At 39.8% G+C, this 27,840-nt stretch overlaps 1 protein-coding gene across 2 annotated transcripts; it reads right to left on the minus strand.

The window, feature by feature from the left end:
- Nucleotides 1-1,531: 1,531 nt before the first annotated feature.
- gabrd (gamma-aminobutyric acid type A receptor subunit delta) lies at nt 1,532-25,327 on the minus strand. Of its 2 annotated transcripts, XM_006785363.3 has the most exons (9): nt 24,849-25,327; nt 10,297-10,412; nt 8,294-8,361; nt 6,860-7,080; nt 6,372-6,454; nt 5,998-6,135; nt 5,427-5,582; nt 3,758-3,969; nt 1,532-2,595 (listed from the first exon to the last, which is right to left on the minus strand). In XM_006785363.3, the coding sequence occupies exons 1-9, from the start codon at nt 24,914-24,916 to the stop codon at nt 2,269-2,271; spliced, it is 1,389 nt and encodes a 462-aa protein (XP_006785426.1). In that variant the 5' UTR covers nt 24,917-25,327; the 3' UTR covers nt 1,532-2,268. The 2 variants fall into 2 exon arrangements, with proteins under 2 accessions (XP_006785426.1, XP_087689686.1); XM_087833560.1 differs by lacking the exon at nt 24,849-25,327 and having other exon boundaries at nt 10,297-14,038.
- Nucleotides 25,328-27,840: the final 2,513 nt, after the last annotated feature.

Below are 27,840 nucleotides of genomic sequence, written 5' to 3' on the forward strand. Positions count from 1 at the left end.
GAAATGGATGTTGTGGACCATCGTGTCTATCACACACTTTGCAGTGATATCGGGTTGGTGTTTACACCACTCTTCAGACTAGGAAGCTACAGTAATGTGCAACAGTGTTGAGCCAACCCTCATTTCCTCTGCAAGGAAAATGGGAAATAGGTGCAGTGTTATTGAAACATGTACAAACATACATGGAAATACAGTATATATGGCAAAAATAAAGTTTATACAATCCTAACGAGCCTTTATTCTCCAACTTAGTCTGAACTCTTGTCATTTCTTAAAGTATCTTCGGGAATAGTTCTCCAGGCTTCTTGAAGGACATTCAAAGCTCTTCTTTGTATGTTGGCTGCCTTTTGGTCTGTTCTTAGTCAATGCTTCAATAATGTTGATGTCCTGCTGTGGGGAGGCCGATCCATGACTGGCAGGCAGTGTGTTAGGGATCATTGTCATGCTGAAAAATGAAGTTGTTGTCAATCAGAAGCTTTCTAAATGGCATGGCAGATCACTGACTGTACTTTTCTGTGGTCATATTTCCATCAGTTTTGATTGCCAACACCACCGGCTGAAATACAGCCCCACATGCTGAATTCCTTCTGCTACGATCTCAGCTATTAGCTCTCTGGGAATCGCTTTGTTGGTTTTGTGTCTGTCAAACTGTGTTACTGTTGGTATTTTTTGTTTTTGCCACAGGCTGCTAGTAATAAAGTCCCAAAAGATACAATTTAAAACTGCTATTTTGCTTGGTTGTCTCTTATCTGTATACACAACATTGGTTCATCCCTTGAGTCAGGTGCCATTTTTGTGCTTGAATGATTCCTAGGTTAGTGTTAAGTGGCTTAAGAAATCAAAAAACTTTCCTCTGACATGGTCAGGTACGGGTGATTGAAAAAGCAGCCAATATCCAAAGAAAAACTTTGAAAGACCTTCAGAAAACTGAAGAACTGTTGCTGTTAATTAAAAAAAAATACTGGAAAGTCTGGCTCCTGAGAAGGAAAATATAAAGAAATGAAGTGTGGCTTGAGACTTTTGCACAGTATTGTAAATCCACATGGTCTGTACTATCTGTGGACACCACACTTTGTTACAACTGATTACAACATTCAGAGTTACTGGCTGATGTGTCCACCTTGAACCTTTCATCAAAGAAGCAAAGCAAACTGATAATTTAATCAAAGAAGCAGTTTCATTCTGATTCAAGAAGCTGAAATGCTCAAACTGGAGGTCACATAATACACTGTATTAATGTAGTGACTGAATAAGAAAACTGAAGAGCTGTGGTGCCTTCTAATCCACGAGTCTCCTGAAATCAATTTCCCAGTTCAGACAAAGGACAGGCACGAGTAGGAAATTATTAATAGAGCAAAGTATAATTGATAAGTTAATTATTCATAACCCCTTAAAATTTTGCATGTTCGGACCTGCCAGATGGGATTTCAAGCAGCTTCGTCTTCTTTTGAATATACCTAACCAACATGGATTTAGCTTTCAAGAGATCATTTGGCGCTTGGAGAGAGAAACACAAACACACACACACAGGTAGTGGAGGAAGTCCTTTAATGGCAAGGAAACAGGCAGAACTGGCAGAGGGAGATAAGACCCTCCAGTCGGTGTCCTAAACGTGAAAATAAACAGAAAAAAATGGGTGGGGGACCAAAGGAGAGGGAGAGAGAGAGGGGATAGCAGTGGCGGGACGGGAGAGGGGGTAATGAGTTCTCAGCCATGCAGAATAGCAGTGCACCTCATCTCGTTATCCTCTAGTCTGGGTGGTGTTTTTGCTTTGTGAGATAACAAGTGGTTCACTGATTGTGGAGTAAGACAGGCTAAGTATGCTTATTTGTATTTGTTTAGAGGAGAGCTTGTGGTCAGTGCGGCTGTTTTGGTGGACGTGAGGTCTGGTGTCTCGTGTTAAGTCGGCTTATATAACAGGTCGATGTGGAAGTGTTTGTTGTTAGTTAAACTGTATTAAATGTGTGCTGTATGTCTTCCACAGGCAACATAGTCCTTCGCCTTTGCAGGACATTGTTTGTGTTTAAATATATTTTAATCCTCTTAAAACTTCTTAAACTTCTACGTACTTCCAGTAATTACCATATTTCCATATTCACAGGCCATTATACTTTATTTTGTCTTTTGTCTGACAAGTTCTCGCCTTTACTGAAGGCTGCAGTATATTTCTGCTGCACCAGTCTGCCAGCATTAAAGTGGCACAGCTCCAGCAGTTTCTTATATACAGCTCTGGATGGCAGCCATTCGCTCAGACCCGCTGCCTCCTCTTCACATGGTGTACGCCACCCAGTAGATCACATTCACCACGGCGAAAGTGAAAGGAAACACGGCCCTGGCATAGATGTCGATGGTATCTGCATCAATGGGCTTGCAGACACACTTGGAACAGCACTTCTTCTTCTCTTCCTCGCGCTCCTCTGGTTGCCTGGATCTTCTCCGCCTCGGCTCCGTCTCCTCCGTTCCACCCTCCCCGGGAATTTCGCTGCTGGAACGCTGGGCTCGACCGTGGCGGTTGGAAATGACCACGCCCTGATTCATGCCGGTGACTGACAGGGAAAACAGAACCATTGCCTGTTTGCCGTTCTTTACAATAGACTGTGGAGAGGAGGAGACAGAGAAGCATCTAAGCATTTACCTGACAGAGCTCCATTCTGGCAAATTTGGCAAAAGTGACAATTCAACCCCTTTGCATTCATGAGGTCTACTACTATAACTTATAACTACTTTATAAGCAAAAGCTCTTAAGTATTTGGTCCATCCTGGTACTTTATATTTTATAACGCTTCATGTTTTTTTAAATAAACACACGACTAACCCTAACTCTGTCAGTGGTTAAGGTAAGGGTTAATTGTGTGGTATTAATGATTATCATCTTTTTTGGCAGTTTTGATTACACCGTACTCACTAGAGCATAAGCGATCAGACCAATGTTGTCAGCTCATTTGCAAAACGATTGTTTCTGCATTTGTAATAGACAATTAATATAAAATAAGTAAAGAAGAGGCACTTCAATCGTTTTTTGAGTGTTGATGTTGCATAGTTTGTCCACCAGAGGGCGCTGAGCTGAGTTGAGCGGAAGGTAAACAAGTAAATAAATAACTAAATAAAACAAAGGTTTGAGAAATCTGTTAATGTTTTGTATGTTTGAAAGAAAATTACATCGGCCATTTTATTGTAATATTATATTTTAAAATACTTTGATATCTGCATCAGTATCAATGTAAAATACCCTATATCAGTCGTGCTCGAGTATTTACCAAGTAATTGCCGAGATTGCCGTATTCAGGTTTGTCATTGCAGTTTCACATCAACTCTTTTTTTGGCTCCTTTTTTTCACAATCACACCACTGCAACATTTAATTTTAATCGCTTCACTGCTCTGACAGGTAATCTGGTACGTTTGATATTTCTGTACTCATAATTTTATAGCAGGTGCGGCCACTGTTATTCTGAAGGTTTACCTCAGTTATGATGGACACCAGCAACTTAAGAAGCTGACAGTATGATGAGAATCACTATTACTTCCTGTGGGGCGATCATCTATTTTCCCATTATGGTCTATAGAGATTCGTGTCCTGCTGAAGGTCAGTGGGATGGATGCTTGTCAGCACCAAGGCCTGATGTCCGGCCTAGGTCTATGTTTAAGAGGTGCACACAATTTAGTAGCAACACCCCCACCCTACCGCCCCGAAGCTCCATATTGAAAGGTCTGCTGACAGGTGTACATGACGGAAATGATCGAATGAGTGATCCTCACCTCGGAGCTGAGCTTGCTGGCCTTGACCTTGGCTTTCTCTTTGAGTCGGTAGTCAGCGTTGTAGTGAGCAAAGGCGTACTCGATGAGGGCCGCAAACACAAACACGTAACAGATCCAGAAGTAGACATCTAACGCCTTGATGGCTGACGCTCGGGGCAAGGACGAGCGAGCGCTTACCATCAGCGTGGTCATGGTTAGAACAGTTGTAATCCCTGTGGACAAGAACAAAAACAAAGCAAAAATTTGACTTCTGTGGATGTGGGGCTCTTGATTAGTGTTCTCAGACTGTAGGTTGGTTGGTCCCCTGCTGTAGTCTAGACAACAATATCTCAACAGTGTAAACTGTCAGTTAGGTGGTTAATCTTAGGTTTCCTAAGGGAACACTATCCCCTTTCTGTTAGTAGCTTTAAACAAAATGAGGAACAGGATTTTCAAAAATATTTGGTGTACATATTCATGTTACTCTCAGAGTGAATGTTGCTCGTGTCCCATCATCTGGTCCAAAGCTTTTCTTTTCTTTTTCTTTTCTTGCTTTAACTAAAATGTTTGCAGCTCATCAGTGATTCTGTTGGCACATTCTGCAGAATTTTAGTCTTGAGAGGACATGAACGTTTGACTTGTCTCATCCTCATGTGTCAAATTCAAGGCCTGGAGGGCCCGATCCCCAAATTTTAATTTAGCCTGCATGCAAATTTAGCATTTTGATATATTTTGGCCCACCAAGTTGTCTAGCTGTTGTCTGCATAGCATGTCCCCCAGTGTGTGCAGCCAAACAGAGGGGCACAACGTCGTTGCACTTGCAAGTTAATAAGCTGCTTAACACTGACTGAAACAGACAGGACCATCGAGGGAGGTGGGACCTGAGAAGCTCTTTAGCTGTATCCATACTACATCAAGAAATATATATCTTCTTCTTTGAGTAAAATCTCAACATGAGCAAGCAGAGGGGATGGTTGAGGCAGGTGGGCAATTTTCAGACGGGAAACTGCAAAGTTCGATTGCGAAATTAAGGTTTACGTGCAGTTTGATTTCATAGCAGAAGGTAAGGCTGCATGGCATATGTAAAATACTTAATCAAAAATCCTTTTTAATTAACAAGATAATAATAATAATAATAATAAATACATTTTATTTATAAAGCGCCTTTCAAGACACCCAAGGATGCTGTACAATAGGATAAAATACATAATGGAACAATGACACAATGAAGGACAATAAAACAAAAGCACAAGATAAAATTAACAAACAGTGGGTTCACAGTGAATATGCAGATTTGAACAGATGGGTTTTGAGTTGAGATTTAAACTGGGGGAGAGAACCAATGTTTCTTATATCTGGGGGGTAGAGATAACATATTCAGGCCTGTGAGGACATCTGTGTGAGACCTGAAGAAATATGTGCAGGAACTGAATTAAAGATTTATTATTTTGCTTTAACATCAGCATGTATTGAGCTATGTTGTATCCTGTGATGGTCATCAATAGGCTGCTATGAGTTACTTGTAACCACAATGCATTCGTTTGAATGTAACCACACACGCAGTAAGACTCTAAGAAAAGAAAACTGTCATTTATGTGGTTTAACCTTTCAGAGGACGAACGAGCACCAACCTTCACTGAAATAACCCCTTTCGAAATGTTCAATTATACTTCATCCAATTAATACTAACCTAAGGATACACGAGCAGGAACTGCTGATTGGCTGATCCAGAAGGACACCCAGGACATTGCAACCAGTAATATCGAAGGCATGTACGACTGGATGATGTAGACTCCTCGATTACGTCTCAGCTGAAAGCGAAGACTGAGCCTCGGAAAGCGGCCCGCTGTGAAGCAGACAACAAGTCAGTTTGTTTCAAACCAAACATGCTAATTATTTATCATAAAGAGGCCATTGTTCTTCACAGGCTCTGACGCTAGGCAACATCTTTTGCCTCGCTTTTGCCCCTAGTGGCACAACTTCAAGATTTAACGCATAAAATGGATGGTGTTGCAGCTGCATCTTCCCAGCAGCTACTGCTCTCATCTCCTAAATCTTCTGCCTGGCTCAGCGGCAAGTCTGCCTTGATGCATTTCGTCTACGAATAGAATACAACCACAGAAGTGCCTCTGGTTGAAAAAAAGAAGTCATGCTTCATGTCATGTAGAGTTCTCCAACACAAGAGGGACCAAAGTCCAAAACCACCACATACGTGTAAAACATAATACAGGCACAAAACAAAAGAAAAAAATGATGCTCACCTGATTTGAAATTCATCATCTCAGTGTCAAAGCGATAGTCCGTGATGGTGAACTGGGAAAGCTCTAATTTGTCCAAACCGTGAATGTGTCTCTGACTCTCCGACCAGTGATACACAATGTCCTCCGAGGAGTAACCATCTAGAAAAACAACAACAACAACAAAGACATTTACCCGTCCGGCCGACACAGATGTGCAGCGCGAGGTTCGCTCAACATTTAGCATTTTCATCCTGTCACAGACACTGTAACCTTTCACAAATGTCACCGTGCTCGCACAATGAAATGTTTCAGCAATAAACTGAAATAACATTTTTAACCCAAAAAGATGAATGTAGGAAGGAAGAAATGAACATTTAAGATCAATCCCAACTCACAGCTTTCCAAATCCAGCATGCATTCCTGTTCGTCCATGGGATACTTGGTAAGGTCCATGTCACACGCCACTGTCGAAGTGATTCTAGGAACAAAACGGCTCGCTTAATCAAACCCTGACATAGATGCTATTACAGTTTCTTCAATTTGTCATTTTTCCAAAAAAACCTAATTTTCTTTGATCTTCTTTTTGCATGTTCATCAATACATCCTTCATTATTTAACTCCTGGTATAAAAATCTGACTCTTTAACGAAAAGTCCATTTAGTTACTATTCATGCATTCTTATTTTTATTTTTTTGCTCAAAACAGCCTGCATCCAAACACAGCGCTAATGACAACTGTTATATTTAACCAAAACAGTGCAGTCTGATCAAAACAATGACGAAAGACAGTGAAAATTTCTGGTCTGCTAAGATGAAACTGCAGAATTATCTTATAATTTTCTGTAGGCAAAAGAAAGAGAAGACAATGATCTGTTTGTTTATACCGGCTACTATATAGAATCACTCCGTTAGGCTGCAGGCGGATCAGCTTGTTCTCTACGGTCACATCGTGAAACCAAGCAGATTTGGCGTTAACGATGAAGGTGTCGGGCAGCCACAGCTTGTCCACAAACCGACTGTCCAGTCCAAGAGTCTTGTTAGTGTGATTGTAGGACAGGCGGTCATCGTGCCAGCTCTGCCGCAGGAACACAGTCATGGTGTATTCCTGTCAGGAACACCACGGAATGCAAAACGGGAGACAGACTGTTAGGAATATTAGGTTCAATTATATTTACTTTGTATTTTTTAAAATATATTTAATTTTTTTTCATTATTCTGGACGGTTTTGGGAATAACTTATTTATATGGGAGAAATCGTTGGTGAGATTGTGTCAAAATATGAAATTATTTAGAAAAGAAAAGTAATTACTCAATAAGAATTTTTAGTAGGAAGAGATTTTGGCCCTTCAATTAATGATGAATGCAACATTTAATTAAAGGGTCCAAACACATTTCTTTTCAGACATAACCCTAAAACTGATATCACCGTTAAAATGCTATGCTGTTAATTATTGTTATAATTGCAAAATTGAAAAAGAATAATAACTCTTTTGTCACTATATTGTAGATTTGAATTAAATATTTCAGCAAAATGTGACACTGAACTTCCTACCAAACAGAAATATAGAAAGAAAAGAAAACACAAAAAGCCATCTTCAAACGCCTGGTGAGCCACACAAATGCAGAAAACACAACCAAAGAGTGAAATACCGCAATTAGCATCAAACAGCATAAACCACCAGAGAGGAGGCTGAAAAAGAAGCAAACAATGCTGGAGCACACATGCCGCACTGGCTGGTGACGTGAGTAACTACTGTGGTGCTTTTTTTACTATTCTGCTTGCATAATTCAGATATTTCTGCAGCAGTTCAGAGTCCGGTTGTGTTTTATGTGTCCTCACAGCATAAAAGCAATAAAGCACTTGGCTTTATTGTCTTACTTTGCAGCCTTTGCCTGAATACTGTGCACTTTGTGTTTGTGCTTTAGTTTCATTGCTCTTTTGGCTACCACACTTTGGACTTTATTTCAGATGTTAAGCAAAAAAAAAACATATTGAATTGAAGTGTTTTAAGATTAAACTCGTTCTTTCATGATAGACATGGCGCCGCTCACGATTACAAGGTTACGCAAAATGATATTTGTGCAAAACATGAATTGCCCCATTGGATTTGATATTTCACTTTACAAAATCCATGAACGTCTGAAATTATCCAACAACTCGCCCGATGTGTCACAAATGTTCACACTGAATGCGTTTAAACCTTCGAGTGGGATATGTCAGGATTATGCAAATAGTAAATCTTTGATCGTTGCGACAGTTGTGAAGTGATGATAGAGAATCTCGGTGCAGAAAGAAGGAGCGAGTGTCTGTTCTTTACCATGTTGGCTTCAGAGATGTGGTCAATGCTGGCTACTTCTATAGCCATGGCCACGTTCACGGGCGGACCTGCAGAGGAAATGGTGAGAAAAAAAAGGGGGAAACCTTTGCCCTCCCCATCTCAAACACCCACCCACGCCACTTCTCTGATTCCCATTCTGGTCCCTCCCATCCTAGCTCCATAACCCATCTGTTTTTCTCCCATCCACCTTCCTCCCACGTCCAAACACTCCTACGGTGCATAGAGATTAAGCATTATCCAGTTTAGCCATGCGAAGTGGCACATCACACAATGGGCATTCATAAACAACACTGGTCTTTCATGGACTTGCACAGAGAGAGCTTCTGCCAACATTCACACGCGCACACACACATACGCTGTAGCGTTCACTCAACAGTTTGCCATATGATTAGCATGGAGCGTGCAGCAGTCATCGAATGCTAGAGGGCAGAAACTACGGGGGGGGCTCAGTGATGCAGAACAGAAAGGCTATTTAAAATATATTAAACATTAAGGAATCATTTCCCATCATTCAACACCTCCCCATGCCATTTTGGGGTAATTTATATTTTCAACACCAAATGCAAGTGAATAGGGAGAGGTTTTCAGTTGTATGCTTATTGTATGTTGATGTAAATGGGAGAGTTTAGAGGGTGATGTGATTCTATTCTCCAGCGCAGGTACAAAGATGACTATAACATTTGTTAAACAGCTATTTTACCAACTCTGGTTAGTAAATATAATAGAAAATATTTCGCTGCATATTAGAATGAAGCACAATGTGTAGCATTACCATAGAAACGTGGCATTGATTTTGTTTGCTACCACCACTTCCAGGAAAATGTTTTACAACATTATCAGTTGAGAAACTTTGCATTTGCAAATAGGCTTTGCACTCTGGAAACCTTGGCAGCACATATTGATGTTTACAGTGGGAAAAGTTGTTACTGTATATTAGTCTCTTGCATTATATAAAAAAAAGACTCCACTTCCACTGCAGAACTAATCCTCCCTTACCGTTAAAATGATGTGCAAAACACGATGGACAATGAGAGAGATTGGAAACATTCAGACACTTTGGTTCATAATATGGTTTTCAACTTTCAAATCAGGTTTTGTGTAGTTATCAATTTTTCTAATATTCAGTGTTCAAGTGAGGCGATAACAAGATCCATAAATTTTTTGTAAAGAAAAAAAAAACATGCAAAAAAACCAATCTGTCTGTCACGTCTTTTCTTTACATCTTGTGCATCACTATCCTTACAAATTATATTTATCTTGCAGAAGCATTTTTCATAATTATCATATATTTAAGGCCCTGTTATTGCTCCATATTAATAGCATGGGGTGGGATTTGAATGAAAGAAACTGCCCCGAAATAACAGACATGATTCCCCAGTGGTCACAACAGCCTTCCATTTAGCTTCCATTTTCAACACATTAAAATGTGACATAAATAGAAATGCAGTGACCACACGATGTTGCATTATGATTCTCTGCATCATGCACAGGGTGGCATGTGTGTGGCGATAGCGGCACTCTTGCCCCACATTTTCACCTTTCCTCAGCTGAGTTAAGCTGTGAGATTGAGAAATCTATTGCTGTGGTCGTTGAATGTTTCACATTTGGCAGCCATTCTTAGCAAATTCTCCAGAGCAGCACACAATGTTTGTGCCACCGCTCCGCTCCGGCGTGTCCTTGAAGGGCAACACCCTTCATAATCCCTCCTGCAAAGCCTCTCTTTAATAAATGTTTTTTGTGCGTGTCCTTAACAAACTGTTCACCTGTCAGCATATGTATTTGTATGAGGTAAGCAGAGCCTTGTTTTAATGTCGTACAGGAAAAGCCAAACCAACGGCGCCTCTCAGGATAATGGAATTGAAAGATGAAGTGCAATCCATGCTCCTGTACTTAGGACTTCGGTTGGGTGATGCTAAGGATGGCTGTAAATGTGAGGCGGTGAAATGTAACCCAACACCACAAGCAGTAGATCTCATACTCACCTCCTATCCCAGGGCGAAAATTTCTGGCATAGCCCTTCATTAAATCATCCAGATTAGGTAACCAGGATATTTCAATGTCTGTACCTACATAGTCCCCAACGTCACTCAGCATGGCCCTAAAGAAAACAAACACAGCAGCCTTCAGTGGTTGTCCTGTCACACGTCCACAGGAAAAGCCTGGCAGAACTTCAGATAGAGTTAGTAGCATACGTAAAAGTACATCTCAAAATTTGACACAATAACCACTTTTTCAAACATATATAAGATTCATTATTTAAATCGTTAATTTTTCCTATTACGGAGTTCCACAGGATTCTGTGCTAGGACCAAGTCTATTTGGATTACACATGATTCCCTTAGTCAGTATTATAAGAAGGCATAGTATACATTTTCATCGCTATGCAGATGATACCCAGGTTTGTCTATCCATGAAGCTAGATGACACACACCAATTAGCTAAACTGTGGAAATATCTTAAAGACATAAGAGCTTGGACTACTTCTAAAAAGAAATTCAGTTATTGTACATGGTATCTAACCAGATACTCAATCTGAATGGCTTTACCTTGGCTTCCAGGAACACTGTGAGAAATTGTGGAGTCAATTTTGACCACGATACATCTTTCAATGCACATATTACACAAATATGCTATTTATCTGGATGATTGTAATTCATTATTATTGTTTTTTCCTAAAAACAAACCCCTCAAAAGCCTTCAGTTGATCCAAAATGTTGACGCAAGGGTACCGAAAGGGACTAGAAATATTGAGCAAATTTCTTCCGAATTGGCTTCTCTTCATTGGCTGCCTGTTAAATCCATAATTAAATTTAAAATCCTTCTTCTCACTTACCAGGTCTTAAATAATCAGTCTCCATCTTTTCTTAAAGACCTCATGATACCATATCATCCCAAAAGAGCACTTCACTCTCAGACTGCGGACGTACTTGGATATTTCAAAGTAGAATGGGAGGCTTTCAGGCCCCTCTTCTGTAGAGCCAGCTCCCAGGTTGGATTCAGGAGAGACACACCATCTCTACTTTTAAGATTAGGCTTAATACTTTCCATCTTAAAAAAGCATATAGTTAGAGCTGGATCAGAAGACCCTGACCAACCCTTAGTTACGCTGCAATAGGCCTATACTGCTGAGGGCTTCCCACGAGGCACAGAATGTTTCTTCCTTACTCACCTTTTTTCTTTCGCTATGTATTTATACACCACCTTGCAAATAATCATTATTTATTATTAATCTCTGACTATCTTCCAAAGCGTGTTGTTTGGTCATGGCAGATCGCTGACCCTCGCTAAGCCTGGTTCTTCCTGTTAAGAGGGAGTTTTTCCTTCCCACTGTCACTAAGTACTTGCTCTTAAGGCGTCATCTGATTGTTGGGGTTGGCTCTCTGTTATTTTAGGGTATTTACCTTCGAATATCAAACGCCTTGAGGCGACTGTTGTTATAAATTAACTGAAGTGAATTTCATTTGATTAAAGTAATTTAGACTCAGGTCACACTTGTATCAGTGTTGGTAACAGAGAACATTAGGGATCTTTGTGTCTAGTGAAGTGTACCCACACTTGACTATACTGTGGAAAAATCTCGAGCAACCTTTCATCTCTTTAAAGTTTGTTAAAAAAAGGAACATAGGTGCACTTAAAATGTACACGGAAATATAGTATATAAGGTAAAAACTGAATTTGTGCAATTCTAATGCTTGAAAGTTAATACTTGGTATGACCACTTTTATTCTTCAACACAGCCTTGGACAGGCGTTCTTATAATTTCTTTAGCTAGTATTCAGGAATAGTTCTCCAGGCTTCCTGAAGGGCGTTCTGAGCTCTTCTTTATATGTTGGCTGCCATTACCGTGGAAGTCTTTGTCAATCAGATCCTTTCCAGATGGTACTGGTGGTGGATCCCTAACACCACCGGTTAAAATGGAACCTTAGTCCACAACACAGTTTCCACCATGTTAGGTTTTTGCTAGATTTTTTCCTGTTTCTTAAGAAAATGGATTTCAGATAGTGGTATTCTACTGTATATAGATTTTAGACGTGCAACTTCTTCTTTTATCCTTCACTTGTCTAGTTGTCTAGTAAATTTTTAACAACACACTCCACTCTATGCTGAAATATGCCAGGTTTTCATGTAATAGCTCTTTGGGAATCAGCTTTTTAGTGCAAAAATACAACTTTGTGCCTTTTGAACTGTGTTAGTTTATCAAAAAACTGGGAGCAAATTATATATTTTGCATAATCCTGCTACTAGCAAGAAAATTGCCTCTTTGCTAAATTTTATGCTCGAATGATTCATGGGTGAGTTTTAAGTGGCTTAACAAACAATAAGAAAGTTCCTCTGAAAATGCTCAGGTCAAGAACTGGACTGAAAATGAGTCAGAAAGCAGACAGTGCAAAAAAAATGTGATTAAAAGACCTTCAGACTGAAGAAGAAGCCTGAAGAATTGTTGCTCAAGACCAGTTTAAAAATGACTAGAAAGTCTGGCTCTTTGACAGCAAATTATAAAGAAGTGAGGCATGATTCAAGAATTCTGCACAGTATTGTAAATGTCTAATTGTATCTGTGATCTATTGCCACTGTGATCTTTGTGTTTCTTTGTGCATCTCTGTGTGTGCCTGTAATATGTGAGAGACTTTCCCCTGCCATTCATACAAAGGCTTCTTGAGGAGGAGCCCTCTCTTCTGAATTGACGACAGTATAAAATGATGAAAGCCTCCCTGTTATGGCAAAACATAGATCAAATGTCACTCTCATAAACAATTATGCTGAGCAACTCATACAGAGCACGAGATTTATGTCCAGTCATAATCAGCAGTTCAGTTTTGTGTTTGTAAATGTCACCAGGTCCATCACAGCAGAAGTGACCAGGTTGTGCATCCAGACATGAAGCTGAAATGTTCAGAATCTGTAATCGAGGCCGGCCAGTATACAATTTGTAGTACCAGTACCTATATGGGGTGATTTATAAGCCAATATTCCGATATATAGCCCAATATTTTTTATTCTTTCAGACACACAAACCACAAAGAGTTTTCCGTAATATCACACTTGTAGTCATTTGTTTACTCGTTTACCTTCTGCCAGATTCTGCTCTGATCAGCTGGTTGTTGTTTTTCTGGTGTTTCAAACACCGTGTTGCCAAAAGGGAAGCTCCAGAGCATCCTTTGGTGGACAAACTGTGCAATGCTCCTAAAATGGTTGAAGGGTGTCTCTCCGTACTCCTGTTTACTTTTTCATTTTAATTTATCTCATCTTATCTTATTTAATTTAAGATTTTTGCAGCTGATCAAACACACACATCCGCACATGTGCAATAAGACTAAGTGCAATGCTCTTTTTCTGACAAAGTTGTATTTTTACTCAGTTATATATAGCATTTGTATTCTATTTTTATCCTATTGTATATATATTATTTTATATTATTTTATTTTATTCTATTGTATATAGTATTTTATTTTATTCTATTGTATATAGTATTTTATTTTATTCTATTCTATTCTGTACAGTTGTGTACAGTATCTTATTCTTATTGTATTCCAGTGTTCTCTCATTTTTGCTATATACCTTGGCACTGTCCACTTTCTGCTGTGACAAAACAAATTTCCCAAGTGTGGGACTAATAAAGGTTATCTTATCTTATCTTATCAGCCGTTATAAATTGGCAAATACCAAATGTTGGCCGATAATGCTGATACATTAGTCAGGCTTTACTTTTCAATAGAGATGGCACAATACCACTTTTTTATGTCCGATACCGATATCATAAATTTGGATATCTGCCGATACCGATATAAATCCGATGTAGCGTATTTTATAATGAATAAAACATGTGTTTTTTAATATCTTGCTGCATTTTCTATAAGTTGATACTCAAGTTTTAAAAAAACAAGCAAAACTAAAGCTATTCTGTTATACCTGTATGCAAAAAATACACTGCACCCAAAATATTTCATAGATCATCTAATAAACTTAAACCTGAACATGCTTCCTATTCTGGTATTTTAAAGAGTACAACCTAACTAATAGGGTTGCCAACTCCCAGCCAAAACAAAAGGGGAACCACCCCCCACCCTCCACCTAATAATGCTTAATTAACGTAATCGACTTTAATTTAATGCACGTGTTAAAAAAAATTAAATGCACAGAAATCAATTATTTTTCTACAATAATTAGATTCAACATCTTTCTTCAACAGAATTGCAGACTGCACAGACGGTATCTTCCCAAAGGAAAAAGTAGTATAGCTTACTAGGGTATATATTAGACTTAATAGTTACTATATACAATAATGGATTTCTATACATTTTACATCAGATGAAAACTTTGGTTGTAAGATTCAGATAATTACTTATTAAAAGCTAGACATGAGAATAAGAAAGAAAAGTATTTCTTTGTGGCCCCCTTTCCCTGTTAATGCCCTACCTGCCCCCCTGGCTAAACCTTGCTAGACCCGCCCCTGCACAGTTACCATTCTAACAACAGCTTATCAAGCTTAAAGGTACTGCTGTTGTGTATCCGCTGGTTTCCTCTTTCTGGTGCAAAGTGGGCCAAAAACAAACAAGAGAGACGGGAGTCGTGACAGAAAAGCCAATCAGCTGATCACTGATCAGTTTCATGATTGAAGTAGCAACAGGAGAGGGAGGGGGAGAGAGAGGCAGTCGCTCCATATATCGGTTGTTAAGCTTAACGTGGGAATGCTTTACAAACACTCAGAGATGAACTTACACACTTGCTTTACTTCTCTGGGATAACTTTCTCTGAGATGAAATGCCGGTTTGGTAGCGAGGCTCCAAATGCTGAACCAGACCACCGACAGGTCTCGCACGTCACAGCCGCTCTATCACGTGATGCATACTCCTCCGACGTGCTAAGGTTATGAGCCGAGTTACGGCGTGTAGCAAGTTTTGTGAGGCGCTTTTGTGATATTTAATGGATCGGATTACATTTTTTATTTCTCTCCAATATCCAATCCAGTAATTTAGGTCAGTGTCGGACCGATACCGATACGTAATATCGGATCGGTCCATCTCTACTTTTCAACTGTATAAAATTGGAGGGAAAATATTTGATGTAACAAAAGGTCCCCAAAAAAAGAGCAACGTGAGCTCAAATTGTTAATCGTTTGCAGATGTTTACACATTTACATGACATAGAGTAACAGGGTAATAGTCAAGCTCCAGCAGCTACCACCAGCTAAAAAGAGAACTCTCTTTTTAGCTGACTAAAGCAAACAATACATTTGCATTCTAGAAAGGAAAAGAAAGAGGAAAAAGAGAGAAGGAAAAGGCTAAGGGAGTTGAAAATGAAGTCATCCATGCCGGCTACACCTTCTACTTTTAATTTAGTGCTTTTATAAAAGACTGATGCTGCTTTAAATACAGTGTTTATTTATGAAAATGAAGGAACCTTCACTTTAATTATCATTTTTAGTCCTATAACTTGTCAGCATGTGCTTTTAAAAAAGATGGAGCGCAAAAACATGACATGTATTAATCACATGTTTTCCAAAACTCTCTTGCATCCTTGAATTATCCATCGCTGATTTAGGAAATCACATTTTCTTAAGATTCAAACATTAAGAAAAAATGTGTGCGTGCAATTTTTTGGTCATTTATTTTCACCCAAAGCAACTCGTCCTTCGTTTGTTTGTTTTCTTTGTTTCCTCTTTGCATGAAAATGATTAAATCCTGAATGTCAAAGATGCTGAATGTCAGCGCAAAATTACATCTCTCAGGGGCTTCCTTTCAAAAAGTTTTTTTAAAAAAAGTCTGTGCTTGTTTCAGCATTCAAAAGCCACGCTGATTAAAGCCTGGCTGACATATTTTTCCTCAGTCGTGTTTCCACAGCGTGCTTTTGTCCACAAGGAGTCTGACAGCAGATCCAAATCTAACAGCGTAGCCTCAGATTCCACACAGCGCATAATAAACAACATGCTGCGCCTCACTCCACGAACCTCCAAATCGCTGTATTTCACTGAAAATAGGCTCTCATTACACTGTGGACTTTTATTCTGAACAACATACCTTTGTGCATGCATTGTTTTGCATTCAGTTCAAACTGCCCCCATGCACTGCCACCTCTGTGTATGTGCCAGGAGTGGAATAACAGCAACATTTAAAGCTATTGTCTGTTTTAAGGATCCGGAAATCATTGAGTGCTGCCTGAGGGCAGAAAGGTAACACTGTGAGCAGCAACAGCAGGAGCCTCTGTGAAGGATTTCACAAACGTAGCACAGCTGAGATACCACCAGGTGGCAGTTTTGTATTCTGAAACACTCATACACAGATCCATACACATATATTTAGAGGGGAGTTTAAAAATGAGAAGTCCATGTTGAAACGAGGCATGGCTTGTTAGACATCACCATGAAAAACACACATGGAGATGAATCAAATGTTAGAAGCAAAGCTATCGTGCAAAATTGAAGGTGCTGACTGTTTTTGCTCTTTCTGACATTCAAAGGCCGGTGGTGGTGGTATCGACAAGGAAATGGACCGCATGGGGGGATTCGTGGAAGGTGTTCAGATCGTTCGACAATGAAAAGCCGCGAGCTGACCTTTGAAATCGGGCTGACATTTGAAGAAAGTCGACGTGCCAGAGAGCACAGCATTATTCCACGCTGCCGTACGGAAACTATTCACCAAAATGTAACGGCTGGTTAACTGAATATGAAATAAAATAAATAAATAAAAGTGCAACATTTCTGCCATGCCATTAACATTTTCTCAGTGGATCTATTTTGCAGAGGCAGATGTATTTTTAGTCTGGCAATCACTGTCATGACTAAAAAAAAATGGGAGCACTGAGTGAATTAATTAATCACTAAGTGACTCCTGGATTTCTGCGCTAATTGGGAGTTTCTAAATCTGGAAATAAAGAGTGTTTCTTTCAAGTCATTTGTTAACACACCAAGGTCAAACAGACCTCTGTCTGGAGAGGAGGAGAAAGCGGGTGGAAATGTATATCACACAAATCCTATAGTAGAACTCTATTTATTGCAATTTAACACTCATTTTACAGTTGTTAACTGTTTTAGGATTTAAAGATTTAAGGCCCTGGTGCCTTTATTCTCTGCAGTTCCCACACAGCTGTGAATATTTAGTGTGAAGGAGTTGTATGTAATAACTAAGACTCTTTTCTGTCATAGTGTAGTTGTTGCACAGCATCTTTTTTTTAAATTTTCTCCCTCTTTATATGATGGGGGCTGCTCGTGTGCAGCGCTGCTTCGATTTACTCTAAAACACATGCGAAGAAATGTTAATCCAAGGGTCCAAAATCCCGACTAAAAGCTTTTATCGACTCAATTAATCTGGCTTTACTGACTTACATATATAAATTTTCACATTTGCCACAGATTATTGCTTTTAATGCAAGCTGTTCTCTTAACACCAAATGTTCTCCTTCTCTACAAACATATCAGTTTGCTTAAGGAGGAAAAAAACAACTTCACTTCTTCTCCAAAGAAAAATCAAATGTATTCTGTTGAAAGACGCACCGGTCTGAACATTTGATTGCTTTCTTGGATTTACGAAACATTTGCGCCTCTTCATTTTCCCACCCCTCCATCCGTGACAAGCAGTTGAGAGGGTGTGCATTTGCAGACGCTCCTAATCCTTCTATATTTCGCTTTCATTAAACGTCTCTCTCAGGGCTCGGATCTGCCGTCTGTTTGTGAGCTAACATTAAACAGTTGGGGAGAGGAAAAACAAAGAGAAGCGTCTTCACTCAAATTTATGGTGTCTTTTTGCGAATGTAAAGCACAGCACACACCAACAACCCTAATCAGTATCGTATAATCGCTCAAATCGATATCTGGACTACCTATCAGCGCCCTGATCTAACTGTTTCTATTAGTTCTGTGGTGAAATGAATCAAACTGGGATAAATCTTAAATAAAACATGAATAAATAGATAGTTAAATCACTGAACAGCTGCTTCACATTTATAGGTGAGGGTTTCTAACGGTGTTCGCACTGCATTAGCAGTCATAATTAAGGGTTTGCGCTGCGCCGCCATGCGGCAAACAGATGTTTTATTGACCAGATTTGCACTCAAATAATGTTTGTCAGTCTTAATTGCATTCCAGAGCGCTCCATTTCCTTCTGCACATCCATTTTTTTAATACAAGTATCAATAGATAATGTAGAATGCATTCAAAAGAAAGAGTCCCAAATTTAAAAACAAACTTGGATTTGCTTTCTCTCTTTTTTTTCTTGTTAAAAGTATTCAAGTTTCTCCCAACATTTGTGTTTTTAAACATTAAAGTTTCTAATGTCTAAGAATATATATTTTTATACTAATAATAATTTGTGTTAGCGAGTGTGGATGTGTTAAATAGCTGCAGCAGTAATGGGTGGCATTGTTTATTTATCACTGCGAGCATTTTGAAAGCTTAAAAATTATTCTATCATTAAAACTATTTCTTCATTATGATGGTAAAAAGCAACATTTATCCCCATTAGACTGAGTTGGGCTTGGTGGGGGGGGGCGGGGGGGGGGGGGGGGATTGTTGTGATAACTGGGGGCTAAATTAGGGTTTGGCAGGTGGAGGAAACCCTGAGATCAGGTGTAGTCATGCAGCACAGGGAAAAGAATTACGTAATTATAAGTCACAAAGCCGTCTTTCTGCAAGGCTGTGATTGGCTGACCTGTGCGGCTATGCCAGTGTCACTGCTTTTTGTGGAATTAGCCAACTGAAGCAAGATGTAAACAGTTGTTTCGTGAGCTATATGGCTAAAGTGCCTGCTATGTTCATGCAACCTTTGAATAAAACAAAATAAAATTAGTATACTTGACAAAAAACATAGTTCAGCAACACGTCGTGTATAGATCGTTCCTTTAACCCTCAATGATTAGGACAAATTACTGCTTTATCTTTCACTTTATCTATTTCCTGTATGATAGTCTAGAATTGAAGTTTATCCAAACTAAAAAACAGGGAAAGGAATAGAAAAAAAAGAAAAAGATCATTTATGGTAGACTAAATTTATGTCTGAAACAAAAAAAGATAAGGTGCTGTTTCTAAATCTGTGAGCCTTGCACCCTTTCCATTTCTTCTCATTGATACCAAGACATGTGTTGCTCTCCTCCCTCTGCAGGAAGCTCAAAGGTCAGCTGCAAAACAGCTGGGAGGGATTCGATGTCTTGCTCAAGGGCACTTCATATGTATGAATCCTGATACTCTAGTTACATAATGGTGTCTCTAAACACAGGGCTTCTGTCTCTGCCTCTGATAAAAAATAAAATAAAAAAAACTGTGATGGAGTCTGTGGGATGATCATGCTGTACAGTGCTGCTGTTAGAGAGGTCCTTATCTGAACGGAAAATGCTGCAGGACTCTCGTTCAGGTCAGTGAATATCCTGCGCTATTTTAAAGAGCCCGAAGACCCGGAACATCTCCAAACTCGGATAGTTTGTCACGGACTAGCTTTCGTCACACATCACGTTGCCGACACATCACACCTCCGCTGGATAAAATAAAGCAAATCATTTTGACATTTGCTTTGAATATAATGATCATAGAAGGAACTGCAGGAAATGCACAAGAAATGCACTGGTTTCCAAAGCACTCACATTACAGTTTGAGTGTAACCAGTGCAAAATACCCAACGCAGAACTGCTGCATCACAGCCTTGTCTATTCTCATGGGGATTAGATACTGCTGGTATTTATCATTAGGTTAATTTCATTGCGTTTAACATACTTATCAAAGTGACATGCAAACTGCAAAATAAATTCATGTGTAATTATCTAGAAATTAATGAAATCAGCAAAACTTTCCTAAACTGTTTCCTTTTCCCATTTACGTGTGATACGTCAACATAAATTGAGTAGGCGGCTTCTAGCTGAGGAGCTGAGGTGTGCCTGCATCACCCTGTAGCCAGCTCACAGTCAGGCTTCGGAGCCAGCTCATGCAGCCGGGGGAACATGATCAAAACACAGCGTTACTGGAAAATGCAGTCTCCGGACGGTGGGGGGATTTATCCGCTGAGTCAGCCTCTCATGCGGATTAGTCAGGACAAGGGCTTCACCTGAGTGCAGGTTTAAGGACAAGTGTGACAAGCCAGAAAAGATGATAAAATGTGGAGTTTAAATCCTCCTGCATGAAGCAGGGGCAGCCACCTGCTCCTAAACTACACGTCCGCATGAAAACAAAGGTGGGGAGTGACCTCCTGTGCATGTCCTCCTGAAAATGGTAAATAATGACACTAAGATTCTCTTCCCAGGTGTGCTCTAAGCTAAACTGCTCGACTAGCAGTTAAAATACAATATGATTAGCTGCCTCGTGGGGCCAGGTCGACCTGCAGCAAGACCCCAAGAATAGGATGGACCCACACGCCTTACAATCTGTGCATTTTAGTCCATAAATGCCACACTTGGGCTCTTAAAGAGTGCTTTAGACTCAGCTTTGCTCTGTCAGTAATCCAACACTTTTCCCCAGGGGGTTAGTCAGCCTGCAGGTGAGTCTTTTGTTCTATTTGTGTTCAGTTTTTAATGCATTTCGTTTACAACAAAGGCCCTATTTAAAGGAGGCCTTATATACTTAATAGACTGGAGCTCAGGAGGTAGAACAGGTCATCTGCTAATCACAAAGTTGTCGGTTTGATCCCTGGCTGATCCAGTCTGGATGCCAAAGTATCCTCAGGCAAGATACCAAACCCCAAGTTTCTCTCTGATGCGTTCAGAGTGTGAATGTTAGAAAGAGAAGCATTCAGATATAGAAAAAAGTGCATGCGTATGAATGAGTGAACAATGTGTGTTGTGTAAATCACTTTAAGTGCTTAAGTAAAGTAGAAAAGCACTGCAGGAAAACCAATCCATTTACCATTTGCTCATAACTTGGAGTTTACTAAAATGGCTTTGTATTTACAACTCAAACTAATCCTTACATCAAATCCTTATCAACCATTTTAGCTCACTTCCTACTCTCTTTAAGCTAACTTTTATACAATTGGCTGCCCCTCGTGAAGAGTAGGTTTGAACAGCATGTCAGCGGGTCTTCTGCGCTCACAGCCAGCCACACCGTATTAAGGATATCCCTCTATGAGGACATTAAACTCTGAGAAGTAGAAAATCTGAGAAGTATCAAGCCTAAACTTTGAGTTCACAGGGATTATGTGTGCATTACTTCATTATTTAATATGACAATCCACCACAATTACCAGTATAAATAAGAGAGGAGAAAATGTAATGCATAATAGGACTGTTTAAATCTCTTTTGGTCCTCATTTCTTTCAAAGATTAGCTTTGCTGGACTTAATCAGTATTTTTTTTCTCCCCCGTACTCTTATTGTCACATTTCTTGGTCTTTGAGATATCGCTGTTGTAGCGCGCAATCTGTGAATGTCCTTTCAACCTCCAGTCAGCTGGTGATAACCACACACCGACATGCATGAAAGTATTATGTGTAATCTGGCTGTGCAGGCACCTGTGTCAGTATGTTCAGCTATCTTTAGTAGCACCTGCGTGTCACGGGAGTCGGGTCTGGTTAGAGTTTTGATTTATGTTCCTGTCTTTGTGACCAGATAGCAGCCTCGCTGTTGACTTATCTCCTGCAATCAGAGCTGAATGAAATCTAATTATAATAACACTGCAGACTCGACACTTTATATAGCTGCTGCGTCACAATAAATTCTTACAACTGGTAAACCACTGGAAGTCACGTTAATCATGTATATGGATTTTTTTTGTCAGTGTCAGTTCTGAAAAAATGACCTAGCTGACCTTTCAAGGTTTCGTTTCTTTTTAAAAACATGATCTTTGGCCCTTGTAATGGAAATCCACTGTGGACTGTGACAGCAGCAAGAACACGGGTGGAATTAATGACTAGACATACATATAACAGAGCTACCATTATTATATTAGTCACACCTTTGCTGGTACAAAAAAGACTAAAACACATTAATCCTTTTTCATAGTGACAAAAGCTAATGAAAAGGCTTAGTCTGTGTTTGAATCAACTCAACCAGTGTAGTGCGGTAAATTAACTCCCTGCCATCTTGTATGAATGTCAGTTCTGTACCGTTCCCTTAAAGTTTCCCACACTGGAAGAAAGCAATGCATCGCCCATTATGACAGGTTCACTGCATTTCGCTAACAAGCCCGATCCAATCAAAAAATCAAAAATCTGCAATTTGTAGACATGAAAATTTAAACTGTCATACAACACTTGCAGAAAATTATACAGCCGATCATTTGCAATATTCGTGCACTGAGGCAGAGGTGAATGAGGTGGGGATTAGCGTTAGTCGCTTTCTTAACTCACTCTGTATTCCAGGTGTCGTGCCAAAAAGTGACTCCTGATGTTTCGGTGTGGTTTTTATGTCTAATATATTTGCTTGTATTGGTAAATATCTGTAGACAACATGACTGACAAAATGAGTTAAATATAAAATAAAGAAGGAAAGAAAAAAAATGAGCTGTTTTGCAGCTTTGTGACTGTGTGTTATTCCAGCGCTTTTTGGTGCCTTAAAGTATGCTTATAGAACTGAAGTGTTGTGTTTCTTCCTATTTCTGCTGCCCTCTTTGTCAAATCTCTCTTGAAAACAACACTTTTAATATCAGTGACACTTTCACCTGCAGAAATAAAAGACGTGTAAAAAAGACATGTCCCTTTAGTGAAGTGCAGCTTCTACATTGTGACAGCAATGTTCTCCCTGGCTTAAAGTGACTTCATATTATTAATGAGAGATATGTTTGAGATATGTGTGAGAGAGTACAGGCCAACAACTTATTTGCAATGGTTTAAATACTACCAGGCACTTTTTTTGAAATACCCGAAGACCTAAATCTTTAAAAACAAGTTGTACATTATAGTTTTACTTTTCTAAAACGACTAAGATCATCCCTGAAAAGCTTAAGCATGATAGATTTTAAAAGCATTTGCTGGGCAGTACTTTCAGGGATGGATTAACACATATCTGGCACTCTATTTAACAGTTACCATTTCAAGACAATTTTTATCTCGGGCTACTGATGACCAAAGGATGATGCTTTTCTCTACTACGCAATAGCATGTTTTCTAGCCCACTCCTCTGTTACAGACATTATACAGTCCATTTAGATGCAGATTGTACTCTGTAAAGTGAAGGGTAAGTGACACTTCAGCTGTAAAGAAAAAACTGTGAAATTCATGCAACACCAAAGGCGGTGAGGTGCAACTTAGCTAAGCAACTTTTGTGAAATGGATAAACGAGGAGCTAAAAAAAGAGAATCAGGGTGATTCTGTGCAGAGCAGGAGCGAGGAAAGAAAGCGGCGTGCAGGTTTCCTCTGCAAAATGTGTGTGTGTATGTGCATCAGTGTGTGTGTGAGAGAGAGAGAAAGAGAGAGAGAGAGATGACACATAATGAGGTGCAAGAAAAAGCCTACACTCTGCATTGTACTGAGAACAAAATAATAATAACAGCAGTGACTGGAGGCAAGAAAATCCAATTACAATAGCTATTACTCCCTCTACTGGTGAACAGCCAAGAGGGACAATAGAGGTGATTTTCCCCAATTTCCCTCAAAGCTTAGGGAGCTTCACCCTTTGCCCTTTTCAGTGTGAAAGCAAGTACTGAAACTGAAGCTCTGTAGTAGATGTTGATTATCCCGCGAACTGAATGCCTATGAATGTAGGCCTCTGTCGAAAACAAAGCACTGTAAACTAGTTTAGACAGACCTGACCTGCTCCTGGGTGAGAAGATAATTTATCCTCAGAGTCAGCACAATGGCCCTGATAAATCTTTTCAAATGGCTGAAATCTGAACCGCTGCTGAATAGGACTGGATCACTCTTAAGATATTTTTTTTTACCTTATAATACACAACCTGGAATAATCCTACTTCAGAGACGCATTCACGACTGAAGCTCCCAGCAGCACCTACACCTTTTTTTTATTTAACCTCCCAAATTGAGCACCTTAGTGATATTCTATTTAAATGTACTGTGTTTACTACAGTATGAGGCCTGCGTCATGGGATCATCTGATGTATTTGATCCCTTACGTGGCAGATAATGTCACCCCCTGGAGGTTCGTGACATTATCTGACACACGCGCGCGCACGCAAACGCTTCCACTCAGCTGGTATTCATCACCAGGGGAGGGGGAATAGAAAACAATCACCTCTTACTATGCATATGCATTATGCAAATGGTGTCATCAGGTTCATGCAAGCGGGGAAGAAAGCAGACTTCAGATTGTGGGTGTCTATAAGTAGTTTTATGTAAGCCTGTAGAAGTCCGTTTATCCACGAGTGAACGTGAACGTGAGTTTTGCTAGCGCTGAGTCGTGGGAGGCGGTTGCACAACAAGCAGGACTTCAACTGACGCGAGACTTTAAATCAATAAGAAGAGCAGTTTATTGCTCGTAAACAGATGAATATCACAGTGCCTTTCCTTGTTTTGTCGTTCTAGTTTGTTGCTTTCTTATTATTATTAACACCGTTTATGATTTGACGGCTAACTTCTTCCGGAATATTCATAGCGCTCCGCAGTGGGAAGCACATAAGACACCTGCAAGAAGTTTAAAAAAACAAACAAAAGCACAGCTGATCTCACCTGGTGAAAATATCTCCTCCGACGAAGAGCAGAGCGAGACTCGAAAACAGGAAAGTTGGGATCTCCATTCCACACGCTGTTAGATTAATATATGCGTAATGCTAAGAGAAAAGTTCCCCCGCAATGTAATTCGACGACAAAGCCCACAAGAGGTTTTTTTTTTTTGTTAGCTTTTTTTGTTTGTTTTTTAGTTATTATTATTTTAGTGCGCTCTCCTCCAGATCCAGCGCCGCGGAGAAGAAAGTAAAGTGTGGTGCTGAAGGTGAAGGTGATGGTGACCCCATGGTCGTGAGCTCCCCGATTCCTCCGCGTCCAGGAGCGCACAAGAGAAAAGCGCGCTTATGAAAAAGATGAAGACAAAACTCCGGGTCCGACCGAAACAAGGAGCCGATCCACCGCCTGACATCCACCAACAGCGCAGAAAGCGAGTGAGAGAGAAAAGGATGGAGAGAGGCAGAGGGAGAGAAAGAGAGGGAGGGTGGGAGGGAGACTCGCTAATCTGTCGATCCCTCCGTCGCTTGGCCTCTAAACGTCAGATTGAATCTGGACACAGAAGGCGGGGGTGGGTGGGTGGTGGCAGGAATGGCATCATAAGCAAAGGACTTCAATATATTATGTAATGTTTGACACATTTGACTCATCTCCATTAGGTAATTAGTGGCTCACACAAAGTTGTGATTCTTTCTGTTGGAATAAGATCAAACTGGGAGGGGGGCTGCCCAAAGTGTGCGCAGAGGTCCTTTCTTTGGTGGGCAGAGTGGAGGTGGACAATAGTGTCGCTAGTATTGTTACCGAGTCGATACTAGCGCGATAGGACCGATATTTTGTTATTGTTTTTTCTTTTCTAAGTTCAGTATGAAGCCCACTCAACTGTCTTAAATAAATTATGAACCTCAAACACGCACTATGAAAAATGTCTGAAACTTTTTGTGTTGACTGTCACGTCTATTTTAGCCTGCAGCACATAAGCTGAACTAACATGCTTTAGAGACAGATACTTTAACATTCCAGGTCTCCAAAAAAAAATGAGTTTTAAAAAATGAGCTCACAAATCATGACCCATGCTCTCCTCCACACAAGCTGCCTTTATAGCTTAAATATATTGGTATAGGCAATAGACTCTGTATGTACTTGGTATCGGACCAACACCAAAATTTGGGGCCTTCCATCAATTTGCTCAGCATATTGAATTTATGGTGAGTATTGCCTCTCTAACTGGGAAATTTAAAAATAAAAGACATATTTTATGTATAGGAGTGACAAAAACAAAATGCATGTACTAATGCATAAAATAACAACTGTTTAGTTTAATCTTGTAATGTCCTCCTTCGCGGTGTAAATGTAATCACAGACTGTGTTTGTTGTGTTGCAAACCCAGCTGTTAAAAGCCTTATAGAGTGGATCTGGAATATGCCCTCCAAAACCTGGTTGCATGTGTTGCTAGGTTTTTGTGAAATAGGCCTACAGTATGTACACTTTTACATCCACGCCTCCACCCCAGACTGTTATATAATTCTTTTCTAAAGCACATGCAGATCAGACTGTTTCTCAGGGATCAAACATTTTCTGGTGTATGAGATCAAAGGCCACAGTTTCACGAGATTTAGCCTCTAAAGGAACTGAATAGAGATTAGATAAGACATCAGTACAGTAAGTTGACAGAAAAGTCATATTAGAGAATACAGGGATGGGAGGGATGAGGATTCCTACACTGGCACTCATGTCTTGCTCCTCCTCTACTTTCCTGTCATACCTACTTTCGAGTAACAAATTTCTAAAAATCCCTGGAAAACACTCATTATGTCTCATTAAGCAAAGCAGCATCTGCGAATATGGTCAGGCAATGCACATTCGAATCTGATGCAGTAATCCTCACCATGCAGACAAAACAGAGACAATGCTGTTTAAGAGGATAATATATACATCAAATACAAGTTAATGAAGTTGAACTAGTCATTAGTCTCTTTCTGAATCTGGTTGATACATTTTTCCTGAAGTGTGGTTGTTTTTGTTCTGTGAGTCCACTTTTCCAAAGTTTTGTAACTCAATTATTTTTCAAGCTCTTTCCATTAGGTGGGTGCTTATATTTATTGTCAACCGCACCATAAAGGTCAACATGGCCAGGGGCTGTAGATTCACTCCACCCTCCTGGCCACCCCTTCTCTTGGAGTTGGACTGTAAGGGCTTTTGATGTGGAAAATGTTAGACTGTCGTACACACTACAGTACATTTAACAGGACTGCATTTGTTGGATTCACTCATCCACAAACTCCTTCTTTTTCCTGTTAGGCTCCTTTTTTCACCATCATGTATTCTCTCTCTTATCTTTCTGTTTTTCTCCAGCTGAGCCCTCCTTAATATTGGCCGAGCTCCTTTTTCTACTGAAGTCACTTTTCTTCCCTTTATCTCAAAAAACAAAACAAAAAAACCCTCCCCCCATTCATCACAGTCACGCATCCTCACACTATTTATTTACCAGGCCTCCTATGGTAATACAACTTATTCCTCTAGGCCTGTCACATGACTTCAGTGTGATATACAGTAAGAACACACATTTCTCCCTCCTCTTGTGATTTCCACTTCAAAATTATGATGAGCTCGATGAAAGCTTAATAATGGCAAAAAGAAAAAGAAGCCTTGTGATGGTGCAATAACCCACCAATCTACTAGAAAATGCACGCCTGTTTCCCGTGGGGTTGTGCATGCTTGACAAAAGACTTTGCATAACACAGACTTATCATTCTCTCTAAATCAGCTGAGATGTTTTGTGCTCTCTGGCTTCTTGACTGTTGTCAGGCCAGAGAGAAAAAGACGGTGAATGGCAATATGCAATGTTGTAAGAAAGAAAGTCATTTTAGTTATTAAAACCTTTACATTTTTACATTTAGTGTTGAATTAAAGTCTTATAATGTCTGTAACAGTTTGTCATGTCATTACCGTACAACGACAGACTTTTTTTTGGATCATTTCGACAGGTAAATCGATTTTTGAT

This window comes from Neolamprologus brichardi, chromosome 20 (assembly GCF_056152115.1).
Source record: "Neolamprologus brichardi isolate AB-2024 chromosome 20, ASM5615211v1, whole genome shotgun sequence".
Classification (NCBI taxonomy): Eukaryota; Metazoa; Chordata; class Actinopteri; order Cichliformes; family Cichlidae; genus Neolamprologus; species Neolamprologus brichardi.

Bases quoted from the DNA above. Each gene is read 5' to 3' on its own strand.
- gabrd (XM_087833560.1), bottom strand. From the start codon at position 10,504: ATGCTACTAACTCTATCTGAAGTTCTGCCAGGCTTTTCCTGTGGACGT. The intron at 8,362-10,296 runs GTGAGTATGAGA...TTTCCTCTGCAG, and splicing joins TTTTCGCCCTGGGATAGGAG to GTCCGCCCGTGAACGTGGCC. The intron at 6,455-6,859 runs GTATAAACAAAC...TTTTGTTCCTAG, and splicing joins GTGATTCTATATAGTAGCCG to AATCACTTCGACAGTGGCGT.